The sequence below is a fragment of the Channa argus genome, chromosome 22 (assembly GCF_033026475.1).
Source record: "Channa argus isolate prfri chromosome 22, Channa argus male v1.0, whole genome shotgun sequence".
Classification (NCBI taxonomy): Eukaryota; Metazoa; Chordata; class Actinopteri; order Anabantiformes; family Channidae; genus Channa; species Channa argus.
In genome coordinates this window covers 10,873,818-10,901,251 of record NC_090218.1, presented here as the reverse complement: position 1 = coordinate 10,901,251, position 27,434 = coordinate 10,873,818, and the positions used below count along the sequence as shown (strand labels likewise).

At 40.1% G+C, this 27,434-nt stretch overlaps 1 protein-coding gene across 2 annotated transcripts; it reads right to left on the bottom strand.

The window, feature by feature from the left end:
* Positions 1 to 28: 28 nt before the first annotated feature.
* st6gal1 (ST6 beta-galactosamide alpha-2,6-sialyltranferase 1) lies at positions 29 to 27,089 on the bottom strand. Of its 2 annotated transcripts, none has more exons than XM_067491671.1 (9): positions 26,622 to 27,089; positions 24,039 to 24,164; positions 17,105 to 17,311; positions 16,239 to 16,583; positions 14,166 to 14,424; positions 12,949 to 13,046; positions 8,786 to 8,887; positions 7,210 to 7,384; positions 29 to 6,626 (listed from the first exon to the last, which is right to left on the bottom strand). In XM_067491671.1, the coding sequence occupies exons 2-9, from the start codon at positions 24,048 to 24,050 to the stop codon at positions 6,376 to 6,378; spliced, it is 1,449 nt and encodes a 482-aa protein (XP_067347772.1). In that variant the 5' UTR covers positions 24,051 to 24,164; positions 26,622 to 27,089; the 3' UTR covers positions 29 to 6,375. The 2 variants fall into 2 exon arrangements, with proteins under 2 accessions (XP_067347772.1, XP_067347770.1); XM_067491669.1 differs by having other exon boundaries at positions 24,039 to 24,125; positions 26,622 to 27,088.
* Between the last annotated feature and the right edge of the window lie 345 nt (positions 27,090 to 27,434).

Sequence of the window (27,434 nt, the reverse complement as noted above, 5' to 3'; positions counted from 1 at the left end):
TTGATGCTGTTAGATCCTTAGTTTGGACATTTACAGCCTTAGTCTTGAAGTCATGCAGGTGAAAAATGTCTAAAACCAAACAAGCAGGTCGTGACCCACAGTTGAAGCGAACGTAGGCTCCTCTTCATTTAGACGTTCTGTATATTTGGCATCCAGACCTGTTCCCTGTCACATTTAATTAAATGAAAGTCAAGCATCACAAGAAGTCAGTGCTGGGAATTTATATTCTCCAGCTTCAACAGAAAGACACATCGAAATGAAAAGGCCAATCAAGAAGCATCGGCATGTGTCTCAGCTGGATTAAAAGATCAGTTTGCATTTTTGTTTTCACATCAAATGTCAAAAATCTAGAACCACAAACAAAAACAGAAAGAATGCCTGGCACAGATTAGAAATCAAGAGGGAAAACATGCATTTTTAAGCTAAACACTCAAGTCAACGCTAAACACAATTTACAGTGAAGGCTTAAAACACAGGAGGAGGACTTGTCAGGGTGAAGGAGAATTCCTTAGCAAAAAAACACGTCCTTCCAATGACATCAACGTGTTTTTCCCCAGAAAAAAAAAAACAAAACAATAAAATTCCAGTAAATGCAACAAAATAAAAAATATAAAACATATTAATCAATTATTAAGAACCCAAAAACAAACTAACTGTAGACATGAGATAATCTGGTGGATTTCACATGTGAGCTGTCCCCATCTCTGCTCTCAGAAGATCCAACTGGCTAATACTAGAATGGTGTTTGACATTTTATCTTTAAGAAAAGTCTCCTGTTGTCTCTCTGTCTCACAAGGGAAAGAACATTCACCTGATTGTATGCAATTTGTTTCCATTTAGCCCTATGAAAACAAAATATAGGCAAATTTTATTTATAAACCTTTTATTTCCAAATAAAGGTTGGAAATGGGAGCTTGTATTTTGATAATAACAAAACGTGAACCTCCCTCACATGAAGCAAGATCTTGTATCTTCTGTAAAGTTGAGCCCTCGTTGAAGTTATTTCAGAGCAGTCGCACAACTGCATTTCTACTTTTTGTCACAAATACTTGTATTTACATTCAGACTGACATTAATACAGCGTCTGCACAGCTTCAAACAACACAGGACCCACCTCAGTAAATGCTGCAAATTCCTTAACAAATCTGCAATTAATCGAACTTATTAAGAACAGAAGTTGTCCTTCAAGCAGCATCACACTCCCACTGCATTAGTTTACATGCATATAACTTGTCTCACATGTGACAATAGCAGTAACGCTGTGCATGAATACGAGTAGAACCGAAAAGCTGCACACGTGTGATGCAGAACATTTGTTTCTGCCGTTGCTACATTACTGCGGAGTCGTGTTCCAGCTGGTACACATGCGTCAGCAGCAAGAAGTAGAAGTAATAAAGACCTTGAGGCCGTTATCTACTTTGATAATAATGAAGATGGAATGAAACAGTGATGCACGTTTGTGGGCCGACTGGGGTTTCCGTTCCTAAAGAAGAAGAAAACACTAACTTCTTTAAATACTACAAAATTATTAACGAGTTTATGGCCGAAAGCTACGCTTTTATATACCTACGTCAGCTAGAAAAAAAAAAAACAAAGGTTTAATTAAAAAGGTTTAAATCGGCCAAAGAAATGTGCTTCATCAATGCTACTTAGCCTGATGCTAACAAATATAAAAGTTCAGTTTCTAAATATGTATTTTGACAACATGACAATCTTGTCCACCATTCGAAACCTTTCTAAGACATTTGTCATCGGCAGTCATTTAAATTAAGCTACGCTAACAAAGTTTCAAAATGCGACAACATAATCTTTAATGTTCTGATATATTGGTATGACATCAAATTCAGATTTTCACTCTACTTTGTTATTTCACAAAATTCTCTTATCAAGATTATTATTATTATTATTATTATATCTCATTATTTAGTGAATATCTCTGTACTTGGTTACTACTGCTAGTGCTGTTCACAGAGTCAGGATCACTGCATCAGCATCAACAAGCACCTGTCTACAGTAAAATTTCTGAAGCATTAAATGTAAAATTTTTATCTTGTTGAAACCAGTTTGTCGGTTGAACATCAATGGATTGTGCAGATCTGTTAGTGAGCACCTGCAGTACGTAACCATGACACAACACGGGGTGAGTGAAAACATGTTAAACTACACAAGCAGCAGATATTTGTCGGAGAGAACATTCACACAGTCTCTGCTGGGAGCAGCGGAGCCACAGAATCACCCTAAACACCGTCCCTCTGCGTATTACTGCTATAATAAACACACGATATAAGAATTATAGATACATTACTGGGGGTTAGTTGTTACAGGGTTGACAATGTTAGTACAACACTCTTTTTGTTCTCCACAGTCCGATGAGATGAGGAATATCAGTTTCCTCTCTGTGTGTCCTGCACAGAGACCGATCCAGGCTGCACTTGGCCTACATTTGCACAAATAGTGAAAAGAGGCAGAAAGTGCTGGTTTAACTTCACCACATGTTTATTCAAAAGCTTCCTGATGCTGTTATCTTACTATCTTCTGCAGCATCTAAATCTTAAGGTTCTCTCGCACTGCAAAAACTTTCCAACACGTAACCTTCACTTTCCCATGACCTGAGCCTTCAGGAACCTGTGCGGCTTTGGTTTTCTATTCTGCTTTGTGTTTCCAAAATTCCTCATTTAGTTTCGAAGGCAACGCAGCTTCAGAATACAAACAGAAGGCTTCTGTCTATTGAAGGAGATTTTTACACTTAAGGTCAATGACAAAAAAAAAATAAGAAAACCGTCTTTATGTCCTTCCTGTGTCCCGATTGCCCTTTGTGTGCGACCTGATCAGTTTTCTCTGTGGAAGCTCCAAATGCAGGCACAACCCTCTTCACATCAAACTTGTACTGGTCTCCCTTTACTGGTTACAAGTCAAATGTAGATTTGAATCTAAGATTCCCTTAATGGTTTTGAAAGGACTGCATGGTTTGGCTCCAGCCTACACCGACCATATTCCTACTGGCTTAACTGTTGTAGAGGGATTTTCGTCTTTTGTGGGAAGCTAAAATAAGTTCTGCTATTTAAAGAAAATGGCTTATTAACGTGAAATCTCGCCTGACTTTTTTAAAACTCCCATCCTAAATAGATAGATACCACCTCGCAGAGCTTCTGTAAGAACGAGCTGCACAATCAATCACAGGTTTTCTCCAGTGAGCAGGTCTCTGAACTGGGAACTGGGAATTGCATATTTTTGCATATTTTAGTTTGCATAACAAGTTTTTAATGTGCTAGTGCATAAGAAAACACTGCACACAGGGCAAGTGGCAGAGTGTTGAGATGAAAACCGAGATCATTGTGTAGAGCCATGCATAAGTGGGTTTCCCCCATGTTTTCAGCTCTGTTCTTTCAGTGTGCTCCCACACACAGAGTTAAATATACCGAATGCTGCGTCGCCTCTCTGCACAAGCTACGCAATGTCAGTGGACTATAGTGGAAACAAAAGCAGAACCTGTGAAAACACAAACACTGATTCCTTTTCCACAAAGGGAACTTCCACTCTTGTTTATAGCATCCATATCCAACACCCACTTTGAAGACAAGTTCAGAGCCCCCCCCCCCCAAGGAGAGAGTCACGTCAGGTTCCAGGTACTCGCACGTAAGACGCACGTAAAAAGCTGGTGGTTGCTCTCAGGGTTTGTGACTGATCAACCACAACAACAGATCAGACAATTTCCATATCTATTTATTTCCAAGTCACTTGCGGGGCAAAGGACTTTTTTTTTCTTTTCTTTTTTTTTTTTTTTTTTTTTACAACGAAAACAAGTGAGCAGTCTGTCTTGCTGCCACATAGTTAATAATGTACCGTGGCTCTTTCACAATGACGTGTATCCGATCATTCCCAGTGTGTAAGAAAGCAGCGGAAAAGCCAAGAAGAGCCAACCATTGATCAGGTAGGAGGAAGGTCACAGAGGCTGGTAGGACATTTCAAGTTGGGAAGTGATATTGAGGATGTGCTTCTCAGGCCAATCTGCTAATTTATTCATTAATGTTTTTCCATATAATAGGGTGTTAACTTCCATTCTGAAAATATTTAGTTTCTTTTTGGCTACTTTGTGTGGTGTGGATGCTACTTAATAAAACCGGTCACAGTAAGTAAACTGGTATTTTCGCATAATTTGATAACATGCAAAAGTCAAACTCTACTTTCAACACACAACGTTATGCTGAAGGGAAGAAGGGTTCATCAGGCCCCTAAATGAAGTAAAAAAAAAAAAAAAGTCCCAAAACTAAAAATCAGACTGTGCTTATTTAACTGGTGCTGTAACTCTGTCTACACGAACGTCCAAGTCGAAGTTCAAACTGAATCCCAGTGGTCCATGGGATGTTACCCAAGCAGCAGTGAGACCCACTTTGTACCTGCTGCGTTACTTGCAATGTCCTGCTTGTTGCTACCATGAAAAAAAGACAAAGAATAACAATAAAATACTCCACCGATGCCTTGGAGACAGCTGGACATTGTGGAATAGAAGTGTACAGTGAGACAGTTTTGATTAAAACAAAAAGAAAAAAGTCAAAAACTAATGTGAACAGTGGACTAATGTTACAGCATATGCACAGATTTAACAGCATTTAAGGCCTTTTATTAAAGGTCTTATTGGTTTAAATGTGACGATTATTGAGGTCCATTCGGCTGATTCTCAATTCTCCAGGGTTCAGACTACGACTGAGGATAAGGATTAGCATAAGGTCCACACTGTTGACTTTGAATGTTTTAATCCTAAACCACAAATTCAAATGTGCAGTAAGTCAGTTCATCGGGGGTGTAATGGTTTGGAAACGGAGACAGAAACTGCAAAACGCATGTTCACTGTTTCGAGACGAAAGACTCCGCCCCTCAAACTGCTGCAGATGCACCACCACCTCTCCTGCGAGCTCTGTGAATTTGATATTTCCTTCGTTTTTTGAGTTTGCATTGTTGTCCTCCTAAGGCTCTGCCATCTTTTGCCTACAGGATGATCACCGCAACAGCTCCCGCCTACCTCAACTCCCTCATTCAGGTCTGCAATCCCTCCCATCCGCTTGCGCTCTGCCTACGAAAGATGGGTGGTCCCAGCACCGCACAGAAGACGCCGAGCAAAAGTCTTCAGCTCAATGATCCCACGATGGTGGAACGAGCTACCAAACTCTACACGCTCAGCAAACTTACTCCTAATATTCAAGAAGCTGCTGAAAACAGAACTCTTCTGCACCTTCCTCCGCACTTACGTCTACCAAAAATCATGAAACCATCTCATGAAACGTAAACACTTCCTCTGATCGCACGTTACGTCAATGTTTTCACCTTGACTTAGATTTTTGCTCATTTAGCGTCTGCTAAATGACTATCACAGCGTTTATGGTTTCAAATGATTGGTGCTTTCAAAACGAAAACTATGGACTGAACTTTGCCTAAACATTCAAGATCTGAACCAGCCGTTCAATGATGCTGAGATACACTGTGTTGCCAAAAGTATTGGCTCACCTGCCTTTAGACCCATATGAACTTTAGTGATATCACATTCTTAATCCATAGGGTTTAATATGACGTCGGCCCAAACTTTGCAGCTCTGACAGCTTCAACTCTTCTGGGAAGGCTTTCCACGAGGTGTAGGAGTGTGTTTATGAAATACAGAATACACAGTGCTCGGATTCTTCGCTCTAATTCATCCCAAAGGTTTTCTATCGCGTTCAAGTCAGGACTCTGTGCAGGCCAGTCAAGTCCATGTCTTTATGGACCTGGCTTCGTGCACCTGAATTCATTCATTCGGATTGGTGAGCGAATACTTTTGGCAATATAGTGTATGTGAGATTACTACAAAAAAGATAAATCGAGATGAATCTACTGCTGAAAATAGTCCCTAACAATCGCACTACTTCCTTTTGTCTCTTAAGGTAACCAGCTGTTTTATGATGGTATTGACCTTTTTTATATGTCTACGTGTGAGTTGTCTGGTCGTAACTGAGACACAGACATATCCAACCCGCTTTAGGAAAATGTCTGTCAGAGATTATACATGATTTTTCTTCAGTTGGTGAAAACTTTCAAAGACAATGGTGTGGTCCTTTTTATGGGACGAGCTTGTGGTTGGTTTGGAGTTAAAGGATGAATGTTATCACTGAATGTACCCACAAGGATTAGTGTGTGTACACCAGGCCGCTCTATGAGCTGACTGGACTTTGTGTGCGTTAAACAACATGTAATATTTATAGTGAGTGGGACAGAGATCCTTTTGGTTTGGCAGTGGGTATGAAGTTTTCATGCAGTCCCTCCTCACCATTACTCGTACTTCATGCAGGGCTCAGCTTTGCAATTTCGCTTCACTGCTTTTCTCAGTCAGTGGTCGTGTAAACTTCCCTAACCATGCGTGCAGTTCAGCTGGCTGAAACCAGGCAGCGTTACTCGTCCGTGGGTGTAGATGTCCTGGTTGGAGCCCTGGTTCATCCGCTTGACCAGGTTCTTCTCGTACAGGAGGGGGTGGTAGGCGCCGAGCGTGCAGGCGGCATCGTGGAAACGCTGGTAGTAATGGCAGAGCTCGGTCTTCCTCTGGGATGGCAGGAACTCGTAAACGTGCACCACGTCACACAGTGACATCATCAGGACGGTGCCTGGGCAAGATATGAGAACAGGTGTTTAAAGATATAATCAGAATAACTCTTGACAGTACAGCTATACTTTATCTTCTTCTTTTCCTTTGGGCTGTTCCCTTTCACGTGTTGCCACAGCCAATCATGTGCCTCCATCTAACCCTGTCCTCTACATCCTCTTCTCTCACACCGACTAACTTCATGTCCTCTCTCACTACATCCATAAATCTCCTCTTTGCTCTTCCTCTAGACCTCCTGCCTGGCAGCTCCAACTTCAGCATCCTTCTACCGATATATTCACAGTTTCTCCTCTGAACATGTCCAAACCACCTCAATCTGTCCTCTCTGACTTTATCTCCAAAACATCTAACATGACCTGTCCCTCTGATGTCCTCATTCCTGATCCTGTCAGGATAAAACTTTAACATGAAAACATAAAACTTTATGTTCATATGTAAATTATGTGAATCCTGAGCTTGTTTCTTGCCCTTTCTTTAAGGGCTTCGTGGTTTTCCTTTAGCCTCATGAAGCACATGCTTCACCACCATCATCCTGTGCACCTGAGGCAGAGTAGACATGATAAACAGGAGCACTGTTCGCATACCGAGAAAGCCAGAGGAGGGTGGGTTCTTCTGAATGGCTTCAGCCATGTTTTCTTGTATTCGCAGCCAGACCTGCCACTCAAAGCGAGGATGGAGGATGTAAAACGGCTGCAGAGGGTGAAGCCTCCTGTATCTCTGGTACTGGGTGAAGATTGGATAGTCTGTCTTGTTGTACCACTGTAGATAAGACACATTACGGTTAAACATGTTACTGTACTGTAGGTTTCCGCTCTGGTGTGTGTGCACATCTGAAAGAGTGACTGACGATCATACTGTGGGAAGGTTGTAGGACAGAGAGGCAAAGCTGCTGCGCTAACTCGGTCAAATCTCAACAAAATTCCAATATCAAACTACAAAAACCTATTTAGAAATTACAGGGAAAAAAAAAAAACCTTCCTGAAAAGTTTTATGTTTTTAAGTTTTCATCAGTATCAGAGCAACCGTGTGATAGCTGTATACAAAACCGATGAATCAGCAGACTTTAAACGGTGCCAAAGATCAACAGCTTTCGGTCCCTTCGCCGGTTCCCACAGCAGAACGTGTCCCCTATGTTGATTTGGCGTGAGTTTCTTCCCGATGCCCTTCCCCTTACATCAACCCTTGCATCAGTTTTATCTGGGCTCGGGACCAGCACCATTGTTGTCCTTGCCAACTTGCCAAAATATAACTAAGAACAGGGGGCTCAAGTTGTAGCAGTGAATTTATGGCAAGTGCAAAAGTTTGCATCCCCCATGAAAGATCAATTTATTTTTGTGAGCTTCCTATAAAAGGTAAAAGTTTGTTTTACACATTGTGGCCATTTCAAAATAAGAGGATGCAAACTGTATATTTAGTGTAATTATCATAGTTTATATAATTCCAGCATCCACTGAGCTGGAATGAAACAAAAATCAAGACTATGGATGAATATTATTAGAAGACAATGGGAATTAGCTTTTGTGTGTGTGTGTGTGTGTGTGTGTCTGTGTGTGTGTATTTTCACTCTATGATAAACTCAGCATTTTTTTTTACTCATCAACAAGCCAACTGAATATGTTTACTGGGGCTGCAGGAAATAATGACAAACATTTCTAAATATTTTCTGATGATTTAGCGTTTTAAGGAGTCAGTCCAGACCCCAAATCAACTCCTATTTAGTCACTAGAATCACTGAACTCCTTCCATACACAGAGCAACACAGGAAAATTAGCAGCATGGCAAAGCAGTAATGGAAACACAAAACTTGTGAACTGTGAGACGCAGGATGTAAATGCAGCCATGTGTCGCATGTTTTGCATTCAGCTAACACTAATGTAGCCATGACGCAGGCTCTTATAGGGTTTAAAGTTAGTTATCATTGATCAATACACAGCTCCAAAAGCTTGGAAAGCACTCGTGTTAAACAATCATTGACCTTTGGCTGGGTCCTGCAGTGGGTCCCATAGCAGACAACATCATTTTTATTTCACCTGATCTGCCTTTATTAACACTGCCTGTGTTAAGTTTGTACTGTTAGTGATGAGTAACATGGTTCAGTGATGATCACTAACAGGTACAAAAAGTTCCAGCTTGTTTTCAGGAAGCACAGAATGTAATCACCTGAAGGAGGTCAGCAGAGAAGGGGGCGGGGTCCCAGGCCACCAGAACACCTGAGCTGTACAGAGAGCTGGACAGGAAACGATGTTCTTCAGATGCCATCACCTGTAAGACAGGTAACCATTAACTTAGAAACAAAAGCACCATTTGTATGATCTCTCCCAGACATTTAGTCTGCAGAAAAATGCCATGAAACACAACTGACTGAAGAAAATGAAAGCATGTAAATCAAATATAAAGAAGGAAATGGGTGAGATTAATTTGGAAATAAGAGTGAGTTGAAATGCTTTCACCAAACGTTGATCTTCTGCTGTTAAAGCCTGGGTGATAGAGAAGAGAAGTCATTATCTCACTTGTTCCAAGTTTGTCAGTGTCCTCAAATCCCTAATATTGTAACGAGAACAAAGTGACAAAGCTGAGTGTGGGGTAAACCAAAGCCGACACATGCTGCTACCTATAGAGATAAATTCCCAAACTAGTGCCTGACTTTTGTTGTTCAGTAATGGAGATGGTGGTTCAAACTGTCATGGAACGTTTTAGGTCAGAGCTCTTGTAATGAGCTGCTCTCACTGCCAAGTTTTACAACTGAGATAAAACGGGAAACTAACGCCCACAATTAGCTCTTCTCTGCTGCCGCAGCTGAAGTGTTCGACTCCTGCAGCCCTGAAGCACAGTTCAAAGATCAGCCTCTTCAGCTCCACTGCACTTTTACGAACTCGCGCTGTGTAGCCAATGTTTTTCAAATCCACTGATTATTACTTCAGAATGTGGCTGAGAACACACAGTTTCCAAAGGTGTTAATGTGTCAGGGAGCGGAGCAGACAATTCTGCAAACACTGGTGATGTTGTGTAAATTTGTGCGCTGCAAACTAGGGATGTATTGATACCACTTTGTTCTCGATTGTTACATTAGAGTATTTGCCAACGTCGAGCAGAGAAACAAGTACTTTGCCCTTTAAAGTCTGGCTTTGTTTTGGTTAATTTTAAACTTTTCTCTGCATTAATCTTCGTCTAATCGTTCTTCCTCCACCTGGAGGGTTTTATGAATAAAAACAAACACCTCTAATGTGATAATCACTGGTTTATTACAATATTTTACAGAACAGCTCAAAGTTATAAAAACAACATGTTGTTTCCCATGTGATTCAATAAAAATGTATAACATATAGTTTTATTTATAATTATATATAAATATATTTTCAATCCAATTGTTTTTTTTGTTTTCAGGTTTGTATGTTACTGGAAATTGAAATCACTTTTAATAACAATTAAAAACATTGTTTCATGTTGTCTGCAGACAATGAAGATATTGTTTAAAAACTTCTACATCAGCATTTTCAGCAGGTTTTCTCCTTATTGTCTGTAAATGATTTATGAATAAAGTTATGGTAACATACAGTACACGCATGATGTGTCACAATCTGGCCCCCAGTTACACATCCTCCCTTTGGACTTTTATTTTTGTAGCCCCTTTTCCCCACTTCCTGTTCCTAGTCCTGTTCTTTAGCTTGACCCTTCGTTATCCCTCTTTATTGTTTGCACCTGTTCCTCTCAGTATTTAGGTCCAGCCGAGCCCCCCCAGTTTCCTGCCACATCCTCATCGTCTTTCCCCTTGTCAACACACTGGACTCTTGGTTTACCTGAGCCGAGTAATCCTGGCTCTCCTGAATCGGACTCTAGTCTCAAGCAGCTTTTGGTGTGAGGTTTGCTGTGTTCCTGCTGGTTAGTTTCCTTGGTAGTTTCCAGTGTGTGCCTTTTGGTTTAGCAGTTTATGTTTCACATCCGTGTTTTATTTTATTTCTCAGCCGTGTTATTTAGGTTAACTATTTTTCTGTCTGGTTTTCTTTAAGTTAGTTTCCATAGTGTTTTTTGATATTTTGAGTTTAGCCTTTTGTTCACGTTCACTACCTGCCATTTGCCTTTTTCTTGTTCCCTCCTGTTAGCAGCAATTTCTGATAATCACTGAATTTTTACCAATAAATTAGTTTGGTTTAGTCAATCCCTCACTTGGGTTTGCCTTTGCCATAATTGTGATGTGATATTCTGTGATAACTGAGCAGATGGCTAATAAAGTCATAAAAAGTTTAAAGACCATTAAAATGCAATGACTGTGGAGATGTTTTTTTCATTTTTAATTTCCTGCTTAGAACAGACTGTGCTGGACAACTTTTTTTTTTTTTTTCTGAATAACCATTAACTTAGAAACAAAAGCACCATTTGTATGATCTCTCCCAGACATTTAGTCTGCAGAAAAATGCCATGAAACACAACTGACTGAAGAAAATGAAAGCATGTAAATCAAATATAAAGAAGGAAATGGGTGAGATTAATTTGGAAATAAGAGTGAGTTGAAATGCTTTCACCAAACGTTGATCTTCTGCTGTTAAAGCCTGGGTGATACAGAAGAGAAGTCATTATCTCACTTGTTCCAAGTTTGTCAGTGTCCTCAAATCCCTAATATTGTAACGGGAACAAAGTGACAAAGCTGAGTGTGGGGTAAACCAAAGCCGACACGGCTTTTCTGAAATTTTAACAGTTGTCCTCAATGTCTCATGTCTCCAAAATCTGCTATTTCTCCTTGTAGTTTTCGCATGTGGGCAGAAGATAACATAATGTTGCTGTAAAGAGGAATCGACGCATTTGCATCAGATACCTTTCAGTATCGTTACTCACTGCAGTGCTTGATGTAATACTGGTATCGATACTGCATGAGAATGTAGTAATTACCGTATCTTCATTTGTTAAACAAAAGTGCAAAAGTGTTGCTATTAACTTATCCTCACTCCATGTAATGTTGTGTTGCCTTGCTGTGCGCATATGTGAGAATAAAAATAGCTCCAAACCAGCATGAGCATTGAACTGTTACTACAGCAATGAGCCTGGTTTCAGAATTGTGAAGAAAATTACCCTCTAGTTTCAGACTTCCTGTGGTGTGTGGTAACAGACATTTTCATACAGAAACACATAACCAACACAACACCACTGCCTCGCTGGTCTTATCCAATGTGTGTCATGAAAACTGTAAAATCTCACTAGCAGGGGACAGATGTCACAGTATCAAGTCGTCATGTCAAAACTGCTAGAATCCAATATCTCAATATTTAGTGGTTCTTCACTTTGTGGCAGTGCACATCAGCAAATCCAGTGGGTTTTCAAAATTTGTTTTCACAGCTTAAATAGCTCATTTTTATGAGTCTGATTTATCATTTGGCCAAAGGAAAACAATCCCGTCCTTCTCCCACTACGTTCCCTTGTTATTACCGCGAAAAGAAGCAAAAAGGAAATGTGCCATACTAAAGTGTTAGGAGCCCTGGAAAGCAAAACAAGAAACAGTGAAGAGCTTAGTTAACAGCATCGAGCCTGATGCTGCTTTAAGGACCAAGAGCTTTTCTATAAAGGTGTCAATTAAGGGGTGTGTTTATAATGAAAATGACCAAATGTTGGCTGCTTATTTAGCAAGAAAGGTCCAAAACTGACTTTCACTTCAAACTTTCACATTGTTCTTTGCCTATTTTTGTGTTACCACACTGCAGGAAGTGAGAATGGTCAGACTGCTTAGAGCGCAGTTTTGAGGGACTACTTCAGGATAGACACATATCCAGAAAAACAGAAGAGGAAACTGGAAACCACGATTAAAAAGAAAAATTTTTTTTAAAAATAACACAAAATGACGGAAGACCCAAAAGGGTGACAGGGTGACAACCTCCTCGGAGGCTCCTTACAAACACTTCAGGACACTACAGTTAATTTACTTTGCTATTCTGAGTTTGTCAAATACTTGAGCCAAAGATGTTCAGTAGAAATAAATAGAAATCTCTACAAATAACAGCCATCCAACAGTTGGTGCAGGACTAAAAGTTGATCTTGATTAGTTGACATGATACAAACATTTGAGCTTAGAGATTCTGAAACCACCATTGCTGTTTAAAGACTATTAACACATCAATGAGCCACACGTTCTCCTATAAATTACACAAATACATGGTTTATTTTTTGCCTAATGTCGGAGCTTTGTGATGAAATGTGCTCAGTGGCCATGCATCACGTTAAATATTAGTTTTTATTTGTTTAAAAGTTCTTCATCTAATTTTGACAGTTTGCATTTGATCTAAAAGTAGGACATGTAGTGTATTCAAATGCTCCCTGTCCTCAGGTTTGCAATTTACCTGTGAGTTGATGAGCCGGATCGTGGTCTTAGAACCGACGTCCTTTTCGTAGCCAATGGTTGGTGCCGCATTAAACCGCAGCACAGCTTCATGAGAATCTGTAATTTAGCAGGAGACAATATTTTTAGAAGAAGTGAAACCTTGTGAGTTACCGGTAATACATTGTTGATTTCTGCATCTTTGAATAACAGACATTATCAGAAATGTCAGGTGTTTCCTTTTTAGTGCTTCCTTAAAGTTTGTGGTTTCGCTCAGAAATGTCAGACATAAGCAAAAATGTATGTGGTTTTATGGCTATTTTAAGTAAAAAAAGAGCAGAACCACACAGTCCTGTTTTAGTAGATAGACAAAAAACATTCTGAACTCACATTGAAATGACCCCTATGCTGTGATTTCTGGTGTAAAATTTGGCTCATGTTGATGTTGACGAGCAGAACGTAAAGACAAATGTGTTACTAAATAATGAATCAGCATCTTCTTCGTGCTTTTTACTGTCTCACAAAAAAGCCGGAATTGTTTGGAAATATTTCTGTCAAAGTGACAAAACGGTGGGACGTTACCAGATTTAACTTTTGCAAAAGGCAACACACTGATAACAAACTGTAACAAAATCATGAAACTTCAAGATCCGGTTGAGTTACAGACGTTTTTAGTTGTCCATGCAATAAAAAGATTGAAATGCCAGAAAATGTGAAAATCTGACAATGATGATACTTGATGAACACTTTATGGTGTTTTTTAGTGTGTGGCAAACATTAACTCAAAGAGTAGTTCAAGCATTTTCAGTAAAAAAAAAAAAAAAAAAACATAAAGAAAGGTTATATAGTAGATATGAAGGTGACAAATCCATTAATAATCAATTATAGTAAATAGATTTGCTTTAGATTTGGTTTTCTTGCATAGTATGTCTATAGTATACCTGCCCATTACTGTGCAGCCAAAACACGATTTTCAACAAGTTTTTAAAAAGCTCCATCACAGGTTTTAAAGTGCTGTGATTGAAAGCTGCAGCTGGGGAAACCTGCAGAGCATTTTGGACTAAATTTTAATCTATGAGGACATTTTTCAATACAGAAGTTTGTAATTTGTATGCTCACAAGGAGACTTTCCTCTTGTGGGGCGATAAAGATCTGTTCTTTTGCTACTTAGTCATAAAAAACACCGCCCATATCTTCCTTATACAATTGATATTCAATTATCCATATAAAGTGTCTCACCTATCTCTTTGCCGAGTCCAGAGCGATGCAGCGACCCTGCAGACGATACAACAGCGCAGCTCTTGTATGGACCAAGATCAGCGGACAGCTGTTTGGGTGGCAGCTGGGTAGCCCAGGACATCGATGAGAAGGGCTGGAGGTCGGGAGTCAAAGTCGTGACCTCTACTTTTTTTTTGAGTTGGCAAAGAAGCTTGGGACCATTCAACTTCGTCTTGCTGGAGCTATAGTTCGAGACCTCGACGCCATATTTATTCATTGCCTGACGGAAACATAAGAATTTTGACAGATATAGCTAAACGTTCTCGGTGCTGAGGAACAACTTCACCGATTTTTAGTCAACACTGGTTGGGATGCCTGTACCTGTTATTAAAAATAAAAAAATCTGTGGCTGAGAAGTTAGGATATGCTGTTTAAATCAAGGAATGATTTAGGAGACAGATGGTAGGACTGTAGACAGCTTTTGCATAGGTCCCTCCAATATTATTCAACTACAAGATGCCATCTGCACTCCACTGCCTTTTCATCCGATGTCATATGCATTTCTATCAAAACAACCCCCCTGGGTCTCTCAGGACCCCTCTGATGGTGACCATTGAGTGACAGTTTCCTGCCAGTTTCCAGTCCTTCAATCTCGATCTGCCCTTCTTTTAAGGCTTTGCCCACAAAGGAGTTCACCTCATGACCTCTACTTGTGGCAAGCAGTCATAAATGGCTTACTACTTGGATCCAGGTTGGCAGATTCTGTCCTCTTGAAGCCACCAAATTACTTCTCTAGAGCGGCACTGGTTTCACCTGCTCTACTCCGTGGACACTGTATTTTAACCTTAGATGCAATGACACATTTCTTTGAACTACAAAGTTGCAGAACCTTTATCCTCACAATCTGCCAGTCTCACTTCTTCAGCCATTCTTGGGGAACAGCTAGGCTTTGGTGAGTCTCCCCAAACATCTCGCTTTGGCTGCTTGAATGATTTGCTGTTGCTGAAGGTGATTTATCCTGGAAGAACAGTTTTGTTGTTAAGAAAAACGTAATTTCATAGTCTAATGCTGCAGTTTTTATAGATTGGTTTAGTCAGATCTTCCAAATGTTCAGGGTGGAATATGTACAGTTTTTGTTGCATCAATTAGTTTTTTTTAACTGTCTATGAGTCAGACATCATAAAAGTATTATTAGAAATTATTTCATGTAAAGATATGGAAAACCTGTTAGCAAACACTTGCTTATTTACTGGCAGAGGGAGGACAGTCACTTAGGGTGGTGCTTGTGCCTTGGTGATAAACGTAGGTCCAATATTTTTTTTTTCCTTTTAGTTCTGTTTTGGTCTTTACTAACTTCTGTGGGAAACATATGGCTCCTTAGCTACTACATGCTCCTCCAGTGTTCAGGAGCTATTCTCAAACGGAGGCTGATGGTGCTGAGCAAGTAATCTATAATAACCTTTGAAGAGCAATTAAGCTAAAAAATAGCAGCTGAAAATGAGGCTAGAGAAGCAGTGAGAATGAACCTAAACAGTAAATATGGGATCCGGACACTTAACAGTGCACGAAAAACTCACATAAAGCCCCATGAAGCTGAAGGGAGCGACAGTTTTCCTTCACAATGAGTCACGTTTACGGTGAATGCACTTAAGTAAACAGGTCACAGTTGGTTTTCTCGAGTAAGCTGATTTCCTAACTGCAGCGTAAACGAGAAGCCTTGTTTCTTTAACTGGGGTAGAGAACAGTGAAAAATTCCTTAGGTAGATTTCTCCCGGAGAATCCTGATTTCTCTGCCACGTTCTGCACCTGCAGCTGGGTTTCTACGTCTCAAAGTGCAGATGTAAAGTAGAAAGTAGCAGATTATAGCAGACTGTATCGAAAAGAGAGATATCGTTACAGGAAGTGACACCTCATCATAGTTAAAACTGGTCTAACTAAGTGTGTAGAGGCCTGTAGAGGTTTAAAAATAGCTTGGTTCCTGTCGCTGTCTGTTAAATTCAGACAGTGACAGACTGTAACAGTTGATAAGATTCTCATCTTCTCACTGTTTCACCTTCAGTGTCAGAAATGACTCGACCTCATATTAACTCTCACCTGATAATTTGCCACCGCCCTCCTCAGTCTGCTTCCCAGCATTTTACTAGACATCTTATCATCCCACACCTTTCCCAAAAGCTCCGTGTCCCCCTTTCTGCCACTCAGCTCTCCCTTCCGCCTGCCTCCAAAAAGGGTCTCCAGAGCACGTGTGAAGGGGCGTGGAAGCAGACTGAAAAAACCAAGGGATTCCCGCTGTTTCGACTTCTGCTTGGACAACGAGTCCCCAGCTTGGGTTTGGTTTGGAGAGGAGAGGACAGGTATTGGATGGTGGGGGTCACCTGGGATGACACCTGGGAGCTTCTGAGGGTCAGTGTACATGGGCTTGGGTCCACCTCGCAGCACCTGTGATAGTCAGAGGGATAAGTCCAGTCAGGCATCGGTCAAAGAAAGAGGAACCTACAGTAACTAGCCAAAACTTTGCTTCAACACATGGCCGCTCACATGGAAGGTGCCCCCTGACCCATCAGGTGCAAGTTAGGGTTTAGTGTCAACAGCAAACGCTGACCCTGTGGTTTATGGACGCCAGCTCTACCAACTAAGCTAAAGCTGCCTCATTTAGAACCTATTTGTGACTATAGAACTTTCCTAACTTGTAGTAATTACTCCCATCTGTGGTGATCTTTAAGTAAATAAGTGAAATTTAAATTACACAGCTCATCTGAAGGTGCTTTAAAAGAATTATGGTCAGGAAACAAAGAACCATTAAAGCGCAATTGAGAAAAAAATATATTTTAAGTAAAATATAACTTGCAGTAAACTGACTGAAGGGTAGAAACATTAATTTTCTGTCAATCAGCATCTGGTAAAAAGTTAGTCACTTCAAGTACCCAGTAACACATTTTTGCCCTGAGCCTCATACATACTTTTGTGACGGAGTGTGCACGAGGCTGAGCCCGGGTCCGCGCCCGGACCCCGAAGATGGCGTCGGTGACGGGCACGCTGTTTTCGGCGCACAGGGCATAGAGCAGAGCCATCAAAATGCAAAATAAAGCCATGCAGAGCACTCCGCGACGAGCCCGACGCCTCAGACGCCACAGCAGGCTGACTCTGTCCATTGCCGCACCGGGGATCTGCAGGGAAAACACACAATTTTCCAAATACAGTGTGTGAAAAGTATCCGACAAATACAATGAGAACAGGTTCAATCAAGTCATTATTCAACTTTGAGTGTTGAATTGTTTTAGTGCTACAGGTTAATCAGAGAATAGGATCAAAGCATATCTTATTTAGCTACATATTTATTTGAATAAAACTGGAAACTGCAAACTGACAGCGTTTCATAAAAGAGGAAGAAATGAAGTGCTTCTCTGCATTTGGCGAAATCTAACACTTCTTATCATGATTAAAGATCATGAGTGATGTGAAAAATTATTTTGCTTTGCTATATTATTTAGCCTTTCGTCAAAGACTGCTTCATTCAACCCAAAATGAAACGAACCAAAAAAAAAAAAAAAAAAGACACAATCCGCCTTTTGCAGTTGATTGAGTTTCTCACTGGATCTCTGCTTGTTATGCTGGGAGAGACTGAGTGAACTTACTAAGAAGAATAAAACCAAGTGAGCATGCCATCACAGCCTGGGGTAAAAGCAGGGGGGAGGGGGGAGGGGGAGGAGGAGGAGGAGGAGGAAGGCGCAATTCATTAGAGGCCACAGGCCAGATGGAAAAAGAGGAGGGAAAGTAGGAAACATGCCTAAAGAAAATGGGGAAAAAGAGAGATAACAGGAAGAATAAAAGAGAGGCATATGGAGGAGGGACATTACGGGAGCAGAGGCGAGGAAGACATCAGGGACTGTCCTTTATTCACAACCACGAGCCTTCAGTGCAAGTGTAGCAAGATGGACGTGTCCACTCTAAAGACCAGTTTAAAACCTGACTGGGGTCACATACTACGGTTAGAAATATGAACACGGACACGTTCTGCACAAGTGCAGCACAAAAACCTGATGGCAACAGTAAAAAGGAAAAGAAGAAAAGAAGAAGAGGAGCAGCTCCTTTGTCTGTTGTATTTCACTGAACAGCATTAAAAAGTGAGAATAAAACACTGAGCGAGCAGCTTCGGGGACGTTTAAATAGTTCAAACCTTTAAATAGTCAAACATTTTTTGGCTTATGCACAGTCAGGACAGGACAATTTGGATGGATGTAGAGATAGAAGGACTGGAAAGAACATTAATAACTGAGCAGTTTTAGGGGAAACGCCACAGTTTGATCGTTGCACACATTTGTTATTAATGAAAACACGTTGCTCACATCAACTAACGTCAGACTGCTTGTCAGTTTAGACCTCAGTGGGATTTGTAGGGGAACTGAATGCAGGTCACTTAGGTTTAAGTCTAACTTTAATCTTGGTAATGTTGGAGGACATGGTCTGTAGGACAATGGAACCGATTTTTGCAGGACGACAAAGTGGACGAGTCGTATATATGTAGAATTTCTCTAATTAAGCAGCAAACAGTTCCTGTAATCTTCTTCTTCTATTGTGTACATTTATGTAAATAAGTTAAAAATGTTTCTAAATGACTCAATTTGACTAATTAACTAAACACAACTGAACACTGTAATTTAATGTAAGTCCGCCATTTAAAACCACGTAAATTATTTAAGTACAATTAGTTTTTTGTGTGTTTTTCCTTTGTCCCGCAACTAAAAATCACAACAAAGCTTTCTCAGTTTGAAATAAATCACAGATTTAGACATTTTCTTGCAGCATGAAACAAGCTTGATTTGGTGGCATATTTTGAATTTTCAGTTTTGTGTTAATATAAAGGGCCTGAACAGTCTTTGCAAACTCTTTGGTTTTAATGTGCTTGCACCCACTTTTTTCTATCTGTAGACAAGGGGGCTTGAGAGGAGGACAGTTGCAGGACTGCTCAGCATACTGATAGACCACTCCCCCCCCCCCCCCAAACCCCCCTTTGCTGCACGGCTGAATGCTTTTGAACTTAGAAACCTTGTTTTGTGCGTTTGAGTACATGTTACAGACAGTTTAACTGAGAGAGGATCTTCCTCTTTAGATGTAGATGTAGCCCCAGGGTAGTTTTTAACCTGGTAAAATCTTATGTTTCACAATTGATGATGTCCTATAAGATTATTTTACTGTTCATTCTGGAGGAAACTGTTGTGGCAAAATGTGACTTTAGCGGTTTCCAGGTCAGGAAAAATCAAGATGTGGAGGAAGAGTTGTTTAGCCAGGCGTTAAGACAATAGCGGGCGTGTATAGACAGTATCATTATTAATAAATCAACAGGAAACACAAGTCTTGTGCACTCACAAGGTGCATACCGAGGTGTCCTTGTACATGTAGGGTAATATTATAGTACCAATAACAGTTGCCACACAAAACAATAGTCTGTGATAAAATAGAAACTGATGCCACGGTGAGGAAAACTCTCCTCCTGCGGATCTGTGGTCCACCTTGGTCCATGACGCTCAGACGTCTGAACAACGTCCTTATCCAGATCTACACCCACAGCAGCCTGCTGTGAGGACACTGGGCACCTTAGAGAAGCAGAACATCAGCAGCACGGAACCCTACAAGCCAAACATTTGTTTCTCATAACTGATCTATGAGGCATTGGGAAATGATTCATGTCAAACATGAATAAACTCGTGCAGAGTAATTTCCTCTACCTCTTCTCAGTCGCGTACTCACTAATCTGTAACTGTCCTACATATTAATGAATTACAAACTCAGGCCTTCATATTCCACGAGACACTCTGAACGGTCCAGTAATCAGGTTACATTTAAATTCAGACATGGAGGCTTCTGAATTCCTATGTACAGCTGTTCATTATTTGTCACCTTCTTTTAGTTATTTTCTTCCTTTTTTAGTAGTTTATTTAAATTTAATGCAATTTTGTTGCTCCGTTCTCATTTTGAGATGTAAGAGAGGTCTTTGTATAAAGCTTTAGGTTAATATTCTGAGCATTGGTCCAGTTAATTATGTGCGTATAAAACATGATAACTACATTTTATAGCCTAATAACTGTCTTTCTATTTACTTTTAGTTCAGTGCGTTAGATAAAAGTGCGACCATGCTGCGAACAGTGATATGTTGAATATATGAGGAGGTGGTTGAGGACTACATAGACACCTAGAGCAACCTTAATGCCAAACAAGACTGTTGAGCTGGAGCTTGTTCAGCTCACATCGCTCCTTAAAACTACCCAAACGACTCAGTGATACAGTGATATCTAAATCACCGGGTGATATCACCGGGGCTCTTGCTGGGCCTCACTGGGCCAGATATTTGCCGTTGCTCCAAATGATTATTCTGTCATTTAAGATAAGAACTGTTAGAGTAATAAACAGTCCTTCCATGTTTTCATTAGTTTTTGGTGATTGTTGCTGCCAAACAAAATGTTGAAATTTCCCAACAGCTTATATCACCATCTTGATCTTCAAGTACAATAAATGTATCGTGAACTGTACTCTATTGTATGCTGTGTTATGTTTCTCTGTGGGACTTCGGACAGATTTAAGACGTCACCCTGAATCCCCAGGCCACAGGCAAACAGGTGTGTCTGATTGTGTGAGTGTTAATCGGGCCGTGCAGAATGAGAGGGAGTTAGATGATTATGGATGTGTCAGCAGCAGCAAAGCTCTGCATCAAAGCACGGAGATTTTGGTCGCCGTCGGCCGCAGCGGTGGCATCGATGCCTCGAGCACTCGGAGGACACATTCTGGCTGCGTCAACTGAGAGACAGTTAACGCGTAATAAGACATGCAGTGAGCATTCTGCAAAGATATAGATGAAGCAATCAGACGTAAAATTACAGTAATAAAGATGCCAGTGTAGAGCACAATGATGCAAAAAGCAAAAAGATGTACAAATAGAAAACTTTCCTGATGTTGGTTTTATTGTGTTTAAGTTATTTGGCTTTATTTCCTGTTTTGACTTTTATTATATTGATCCTCTTGTGTCTCTTCCTGTGAGTCTGTTTGCTGTCTTTATCTTCCTCGTTCTGTCCTGATTTGTTTCACCTGTTCCCCTGTTCTTTTATACCCTGCGCTCCCCAGTGTTCTCTGCTGGTTTGTGTTATGTGTAAGTGTGTGTTAGTACACAGTTTGCCTTAGTCACAAGTTTGTATCCTGCCTGATCCCTGTCTGGACTTTCAAGGTTTTTATCTATGGTTTGGTCTTTCTTTATGTGGTTTTGTTATTCCTAGTTATTGTGGTCTGGTTCTCCTCTGTTAGGTTTTTATTAGTTTATTTATTTACTTTCCCCTGTTCCCTGTATTAGTCGTCGTCTTATTCTTCTTCCTCTTTTCCTTCAACTGTTCCCATTCAGGAGTCGCCACAGCGAATCATGTGCCTCCATCTAACTCTGTCCTCTGCATCCTCTTCACTCACATGTTCCCTGTATTAGTGACCCCTGTTAATTTCCCATTGCCTCTAGTTTAGTTTGTTTAGGTTTTATTCCGTTCTGTCTATTCTTGTTTAGTTCATTTGTCCCTGTTAATTTACCCTCTTACCTGTGTATTAGAATTAGTTAAGGTCTAGTCTGGTCCCTGAGTGCATCCTACCTTGTGTTAGTATTTTGTGTGCACGCCGTTGTTTGAGTACCTGTCGATTACCCTGTATGTGTTTAGTTCTTGTTTTGTTACCTTTTAGTTCAGTAAGTTTTTTTTTTTTTTACCCTCCTCCTTTGGAGTGATTTTTAGTTGTCAAACCCTCCGGTTTCTTTATAAATACCCTTTTTCTTTATGCCTCCTCTTGCCGTCTCCTTACTTGGGTCCTTGCTAAAGTACTTATTCTAACCGTAACAATTAGATTCATGGGCATGCAGTGGAAGCCAGACAAAGCAGAAATTTCTAATGTGATCCATTTGGAGTGACGGACATACGGACTGTGACTCAGATAAAAAGAAATGGAAGGACAGTCGATTGCAAAAAATGTATAATGAAAAGAAACAGAAGGAAACAGATGCTGGACAAAGACCAACTGACCTGTCACCCTAAGATCAGAGTATAATTTAGTATAATTCGGAGCCTTGTATTGTAGCCTAATTTTCCAATTATGAAGGGTTTTTGGTGTTGGTGAGCAATTTCTATGTTACAAAAAAAAAATTCAATTGCAATAGTTTAACATGTTAATAAAGACTTTGGATGAATAACTGAACACAGAATCACACCAAACAAGTCAAATAAATAAAGGATTGGCTGCATGGTGTGTCCATCGAAATAAAGTCCCTTTCTGAATGAATTCTCTGCAGAGCCTCTTCTCTTCCACTACAGAGACTCGGCTCTCAGAGCCGAGCGCTCGTTCACGAATGACACATCACTATTTCCAGCAGAGGCAGCTGATTTCATAATGGGCTCTGAGGTTTTGTAGATTAATAGTTAAATGGATACAATAACAGATGAAGACAAAGTGGCATCAATGTCCTGGTTATTTAATACATTTAGCTGATGCATTAGTAAATAATCAGTTTCAGATATTGTCTATTAAAGCCTTAATTGAATATCCCCATTCAAATAGTTTTATTATCGCATTTTAATAATATGCATTTAGTTAGAGGTTTTGTGTTTACAAAGTCATCATTTGTTCATACAGTTTGCACGTTTAGAGGCATTTATACATTTGTTCACAGAGTACAAGTAAGTCCAGGTCCTAATGATAAATCCTGGATTCATGTCAAAATTCTTCATATGCTCGGTGTGATTTGTCATCGTCAAAGGTGAAAAACCATTTGTCAAAAGATATTTTCCATCATAGCCACCGACGTTAATACCCCCGCACTGAGTCTCATAATTATCTTCTCCACTTGCAGAGTCACCATTTTATTCCTCATGCTGACTGAAACTGAGCCACGCGTGAGCAACATGACATGAAGGCAACACACATCAGTGCCTACAATGAAGTTAAACTGCACCGGATTACAGGTCAGGGTGTTTACTGCCACAGTAGGACTGCAGGGAACCATGATTTCCTCACATCCACCAGTTCTGTTTCTTGTCGCAATAGAAATACTGTGCAATGTGCAACGGTTGGGAATGAGCAGTAGTATTAGATTCAGAATCAATCTACCACACAGCCTCTCAGGTATTTGTCTTCTCAAATTACATGAGGTAAGAAGCTACTAAATGCACCAGAGACAAATAATTTGAGCTCTCTGATTGATTAGATTTGTGAACCTCCCTGAAAATCCTTCAGACGTGAACATCTCTGCACTGCTGCAAGTGCTGTCTCCATCACATCAGGCAGCACATCTCAGCATTGACTCAATATTTGGGTGAAAATTTCTAAAACATTGCAAAGTGTGGTTAAACGAACGACATAGGCTTTGATGCTAAACATGAAAAACAACTGTGTTCAGGCTTAAAATCAGCTTTGCAATTTGCATCACACGTTGACTGTGTGTGTTGTGCTGCAAAGTCGAACAAATCTGACAAAAAACTAACTCATGTCTCAGGTTCCAAATGATTAACGGGTCTCGAAACAAACGTCAGGAGATCATACGAACACTGAAACTGTTTTTCCTTGCTGTGATCAGTCCTGTTTATATATCCCAGTGCACTTTCAGTGTAATAGATGCAAGAGACAATTCACAGTCCCTGTTTTGGCTTCGGCAGTTTAAATTAGACATTAAACGCAATAGAATATATTTGAAAAATACATTATTTTTAGGGTGACTGACGTTCACTCTAAATTGCAGCGTTTACTAACTATATTTGCTTTACCCATAACTTGGAACGTGAGTTTTCCTTTTTGTGGCCCCTAAACGTCCTTGCGACTGATCACCGCTGTGTGTTTTGCTACTGCTGTGTTCGGTGTGGCGAGCAGTGATGATGGTACCTTGTAGCCCATTGTGTGGTACCACGCACTGCGTTGCTGCTGTTGCTTAGAGACGAGCTGCTCCCTTCAGGTTTCTCCTCATCCCGTCTGTGGTCAGAGAGATAAATATACACACTGTCAAGCCTCCTGCACGACAACGTACACACACACACACACACACACACACAGATATAAACTTGTTCAGAAAAGTGGCAGAAGTAAAACTCGGCACTTTTTTTCACTAGGACTCCCACGTACAAACTGTCCTGTCTTTTAGTGTTTGTGCACAGTCAGACTTTTTAAAATGAACATTCACCAAGATGTTTTTAAGTGACTTGAGCATATTTATGTTTAAAAAAATATGAGCAGCAGCAACATTTCTTTGTTTTCTTTTTAGAAATGCTTTTTAAGACCTGCACATTTAGGGCCCAGATATACTCACTGTTTTACCCGAGCATTCTCTTTGTCATCGTTCACTATTTTACGTAGTTTGTGTATTTCTGGAGGATTTAAAATGTCAGCCACAGACTGGGGCCTAATCATCCCAGACTGCCATTATTCATCATCAAACTATAAATACAGTAAATATTTTAGTATTTATAAATCTAATTGTAGCACAATTGTTACCATTTCTCTTTGAAAAACTGACTGAGACAGCAATTTTAACATAGTTTATAGCTAAAATCATCATACTGATTATTGCATCAAATGATGAGCTATTTAGCAGAAACTAATCTGAAACCAGTTTCATTTTGAAATTCTATTTTACTGGTCTAGACTCTGAAATTAGTGAAATCTCCAGATTTGATTTCTTACATTTAATAGTAAACTGGATGTTTGTGGATTGTGAGTAGGGCTTGAACTAACAATTACTTTCATGATTATTTTCTAATTTAATTATCAGAAAGTAGTGAAAAATTTCCCTTGTGCCCAATGTGACATGTTTTTGACGTATTATGATAGTATTTAGCTGAATAACTGAGACTAAAAGCACATGTTACTTGAGGAAAGAAGGGAATAAGCAAGTAAAAATGTACTTGGAGGACAAAATTGGCGAAGTTTGGGTGGAAGGTAAACAAAAATGTAAATGCAGAAATGAAGAAAGGATAGAAATATACTACTATAGATGCAACAGTGCAATAAATGACACCTACAGTAACTGTTACAATTGTTGATGCTGTGACTCATCTGAGATCTTCACTCACCAACAAACGATTCTGAGGAGAAAAACCTCGCAAGCTTTCAGACACGCTGGTCACAAGGTGCAGTTATTATCCACCTTCAGACCGGGCACTAAAAAAATGCTCTCATTGTCTTGAATTATACAACAGCCTTGCACTGGCATAAGGAGGAACTGATAACAATAGAAGACAAGAAGTTGTTTATGCTGTTGCTGTAACTGCAAAATGTGACTTTCGAATTGTTATTCAGTGCAATAATAGTTTTAATTTCACGCAACTTTCAACTTCCTATCTATAAAAAACTCCTCAAATAAACAGCAGCAGTCTAAAGAGCTCTTTCCTAGTTTATAATAGGTCAACAGTGAATTGAACAGGCTTCCCTAAAAAACAAAGAGCTAAATAGATTAGCAAAGTGTGGATCTAAAGGAGGATTTTCAACGGCCGAACATTTGATTCTCATAACTGATCCCTGAGGTTTTAGTAAATGATTCATTTTAAACATGAATAAACTCAAACACTCACACCACTGTGTAGATTAACTTCTTTTCTCCTGAGTCACATACTTATTAATCTGTGGCTGTCCTAAATATGAATAAATTACAAACTCAGGCTGCCCTTCATATTCTACTAGACTCTCTGAACGTCTTCGTCCTCCATTACGGTCCAGTAATCAGGTTACATTTCCATCCAGACACAGAGGCCGTGCTCTGAATTTAAATGTGCTGCTGTTTATTATTAGTTGCTGTCTTTACATTATTGTTGCTGCTTTTTTTCTTCCTTTTTTAGTAGTTTGTTTTAATTTGATGCGTTTTGGTTGTTGTTGTGTTTTCATTTTGAGATAAGCGAGGCCTTTGTGAGCTTAACTCGCCTGCGCAAGCTTTTATTGTTTCTAAATGTGTATGAGTATATGTGTAACACTTTTTTTTTGTGTTCTAAATCAAATATGTGTCAGTGTGTGTGTACAATTGCATTGCTACCTTTTTGAGCATAGTAACTGTCTTTATAATTTAATTTTAGTTCAGTCCAGTAGGTAAAAGTGCTACTGTACTATATATGTGTCTGCGATTTTACAGTGGCTGCATGTGCTGCATTTACATCTTTACAATCCTTCATCAGTACGTGTTAGGAATAGATTTGTATTACACAGAATACACCTTGCACGTACGTGTTACTTAATTACTGTCATAAAGAATAAGCAAATAGTAAATACACAGATAATACAGAAGCTACTACTATACCTACAGTACATGTATATTATAAATAGGCCATAATAAAAAACATACAAGAAGCCACTTGATCATTGGACTACACATGCCTACATAGATACATACATACATAAATAAATATATAGATAGATAGATGGATGGATATATATGTAGATGGATGGAGAGATCGAGTATTACGCTGACTTCGTTGCGCTGACCTGTGTTAAGTGATGCTCCTGCGTTACTAACAGCGCCGCTGCCCCTGATTTACTCCGTCGTCTCTACGATACCGAGCAGCTTGTTGTTCCCGCCGCCATGTTCCCGGTGAGCCCCGTGCGTCGCGGTCCCGCTGTCCGTGTGTGTGTCCGCTCCGAGGCCGCCGCCAGTGTCGGCATTTTACAAAAGTAGCTGCGGGCCCTGGTCCCGGAGAAGATTCAGCCTTGCTGCAGGACCGAGCGTCAAGACGGAGGAGAAAAGAGGAACGCGTTTCCGTTGCGGCTTTCAAAATAAGAGCAGTGGTTCGTTGCAGGTGCTGAAACAAAAACACGTCGCTATATTTACTCAAACGGTGCAAGTAACGAAATCTCGCTAAAATGGGGAAGATTATAAGACCACTTCACACATCCACCAAGAGGGCCACGCCTAACGGATTTAGGGGGTGCGGTTCGTAATTACATCTTTATAACTCCACTCTGGTCCCACCTTAACGAGCTTATCAGTGGAACACAGGCTGCCCCGGAGCAGAGAACTGGGTTCCCCAGCTACTTTATTTGGACTGAAGAAGCTGCTTGGATAAGTAGCGAAACGTTTCTGACCAGGAAGAAATAAGCCCATTTTTATTTCATAGGGAGGACGTCAACATTTCCACTGATGTAATTTTATTATTTAAGTCGAGGCAAAGTTCACTATAGTCTCTACGATACTTCATTACATCATGAGTCCACATTAACACCCATAAAAATATGAAGGATTTTAGCTTCTTCATAAATTAGTATCTGTTCAAAATTTCTAATAAATATATGAATGTAATT

Coding starts and splice junctions, on each gene's coding strand:
- st6gal1 (XM_067491671.1), bottom strand. Junction 13,047..14,165: donor TGGACTCGGCAAAGAGATAG/GTGAGACACTTT, acceptor GCTAAATTACAG/ATTCTCATGAAGCTGTGCTG. Junction 6,627..7,209: donor ACCCTCCTCTGGCTTTCTCG/GTATGCGAACAG, acceptor TATCTTGCCCAG/GCACCGTCCTGATGATGTCA.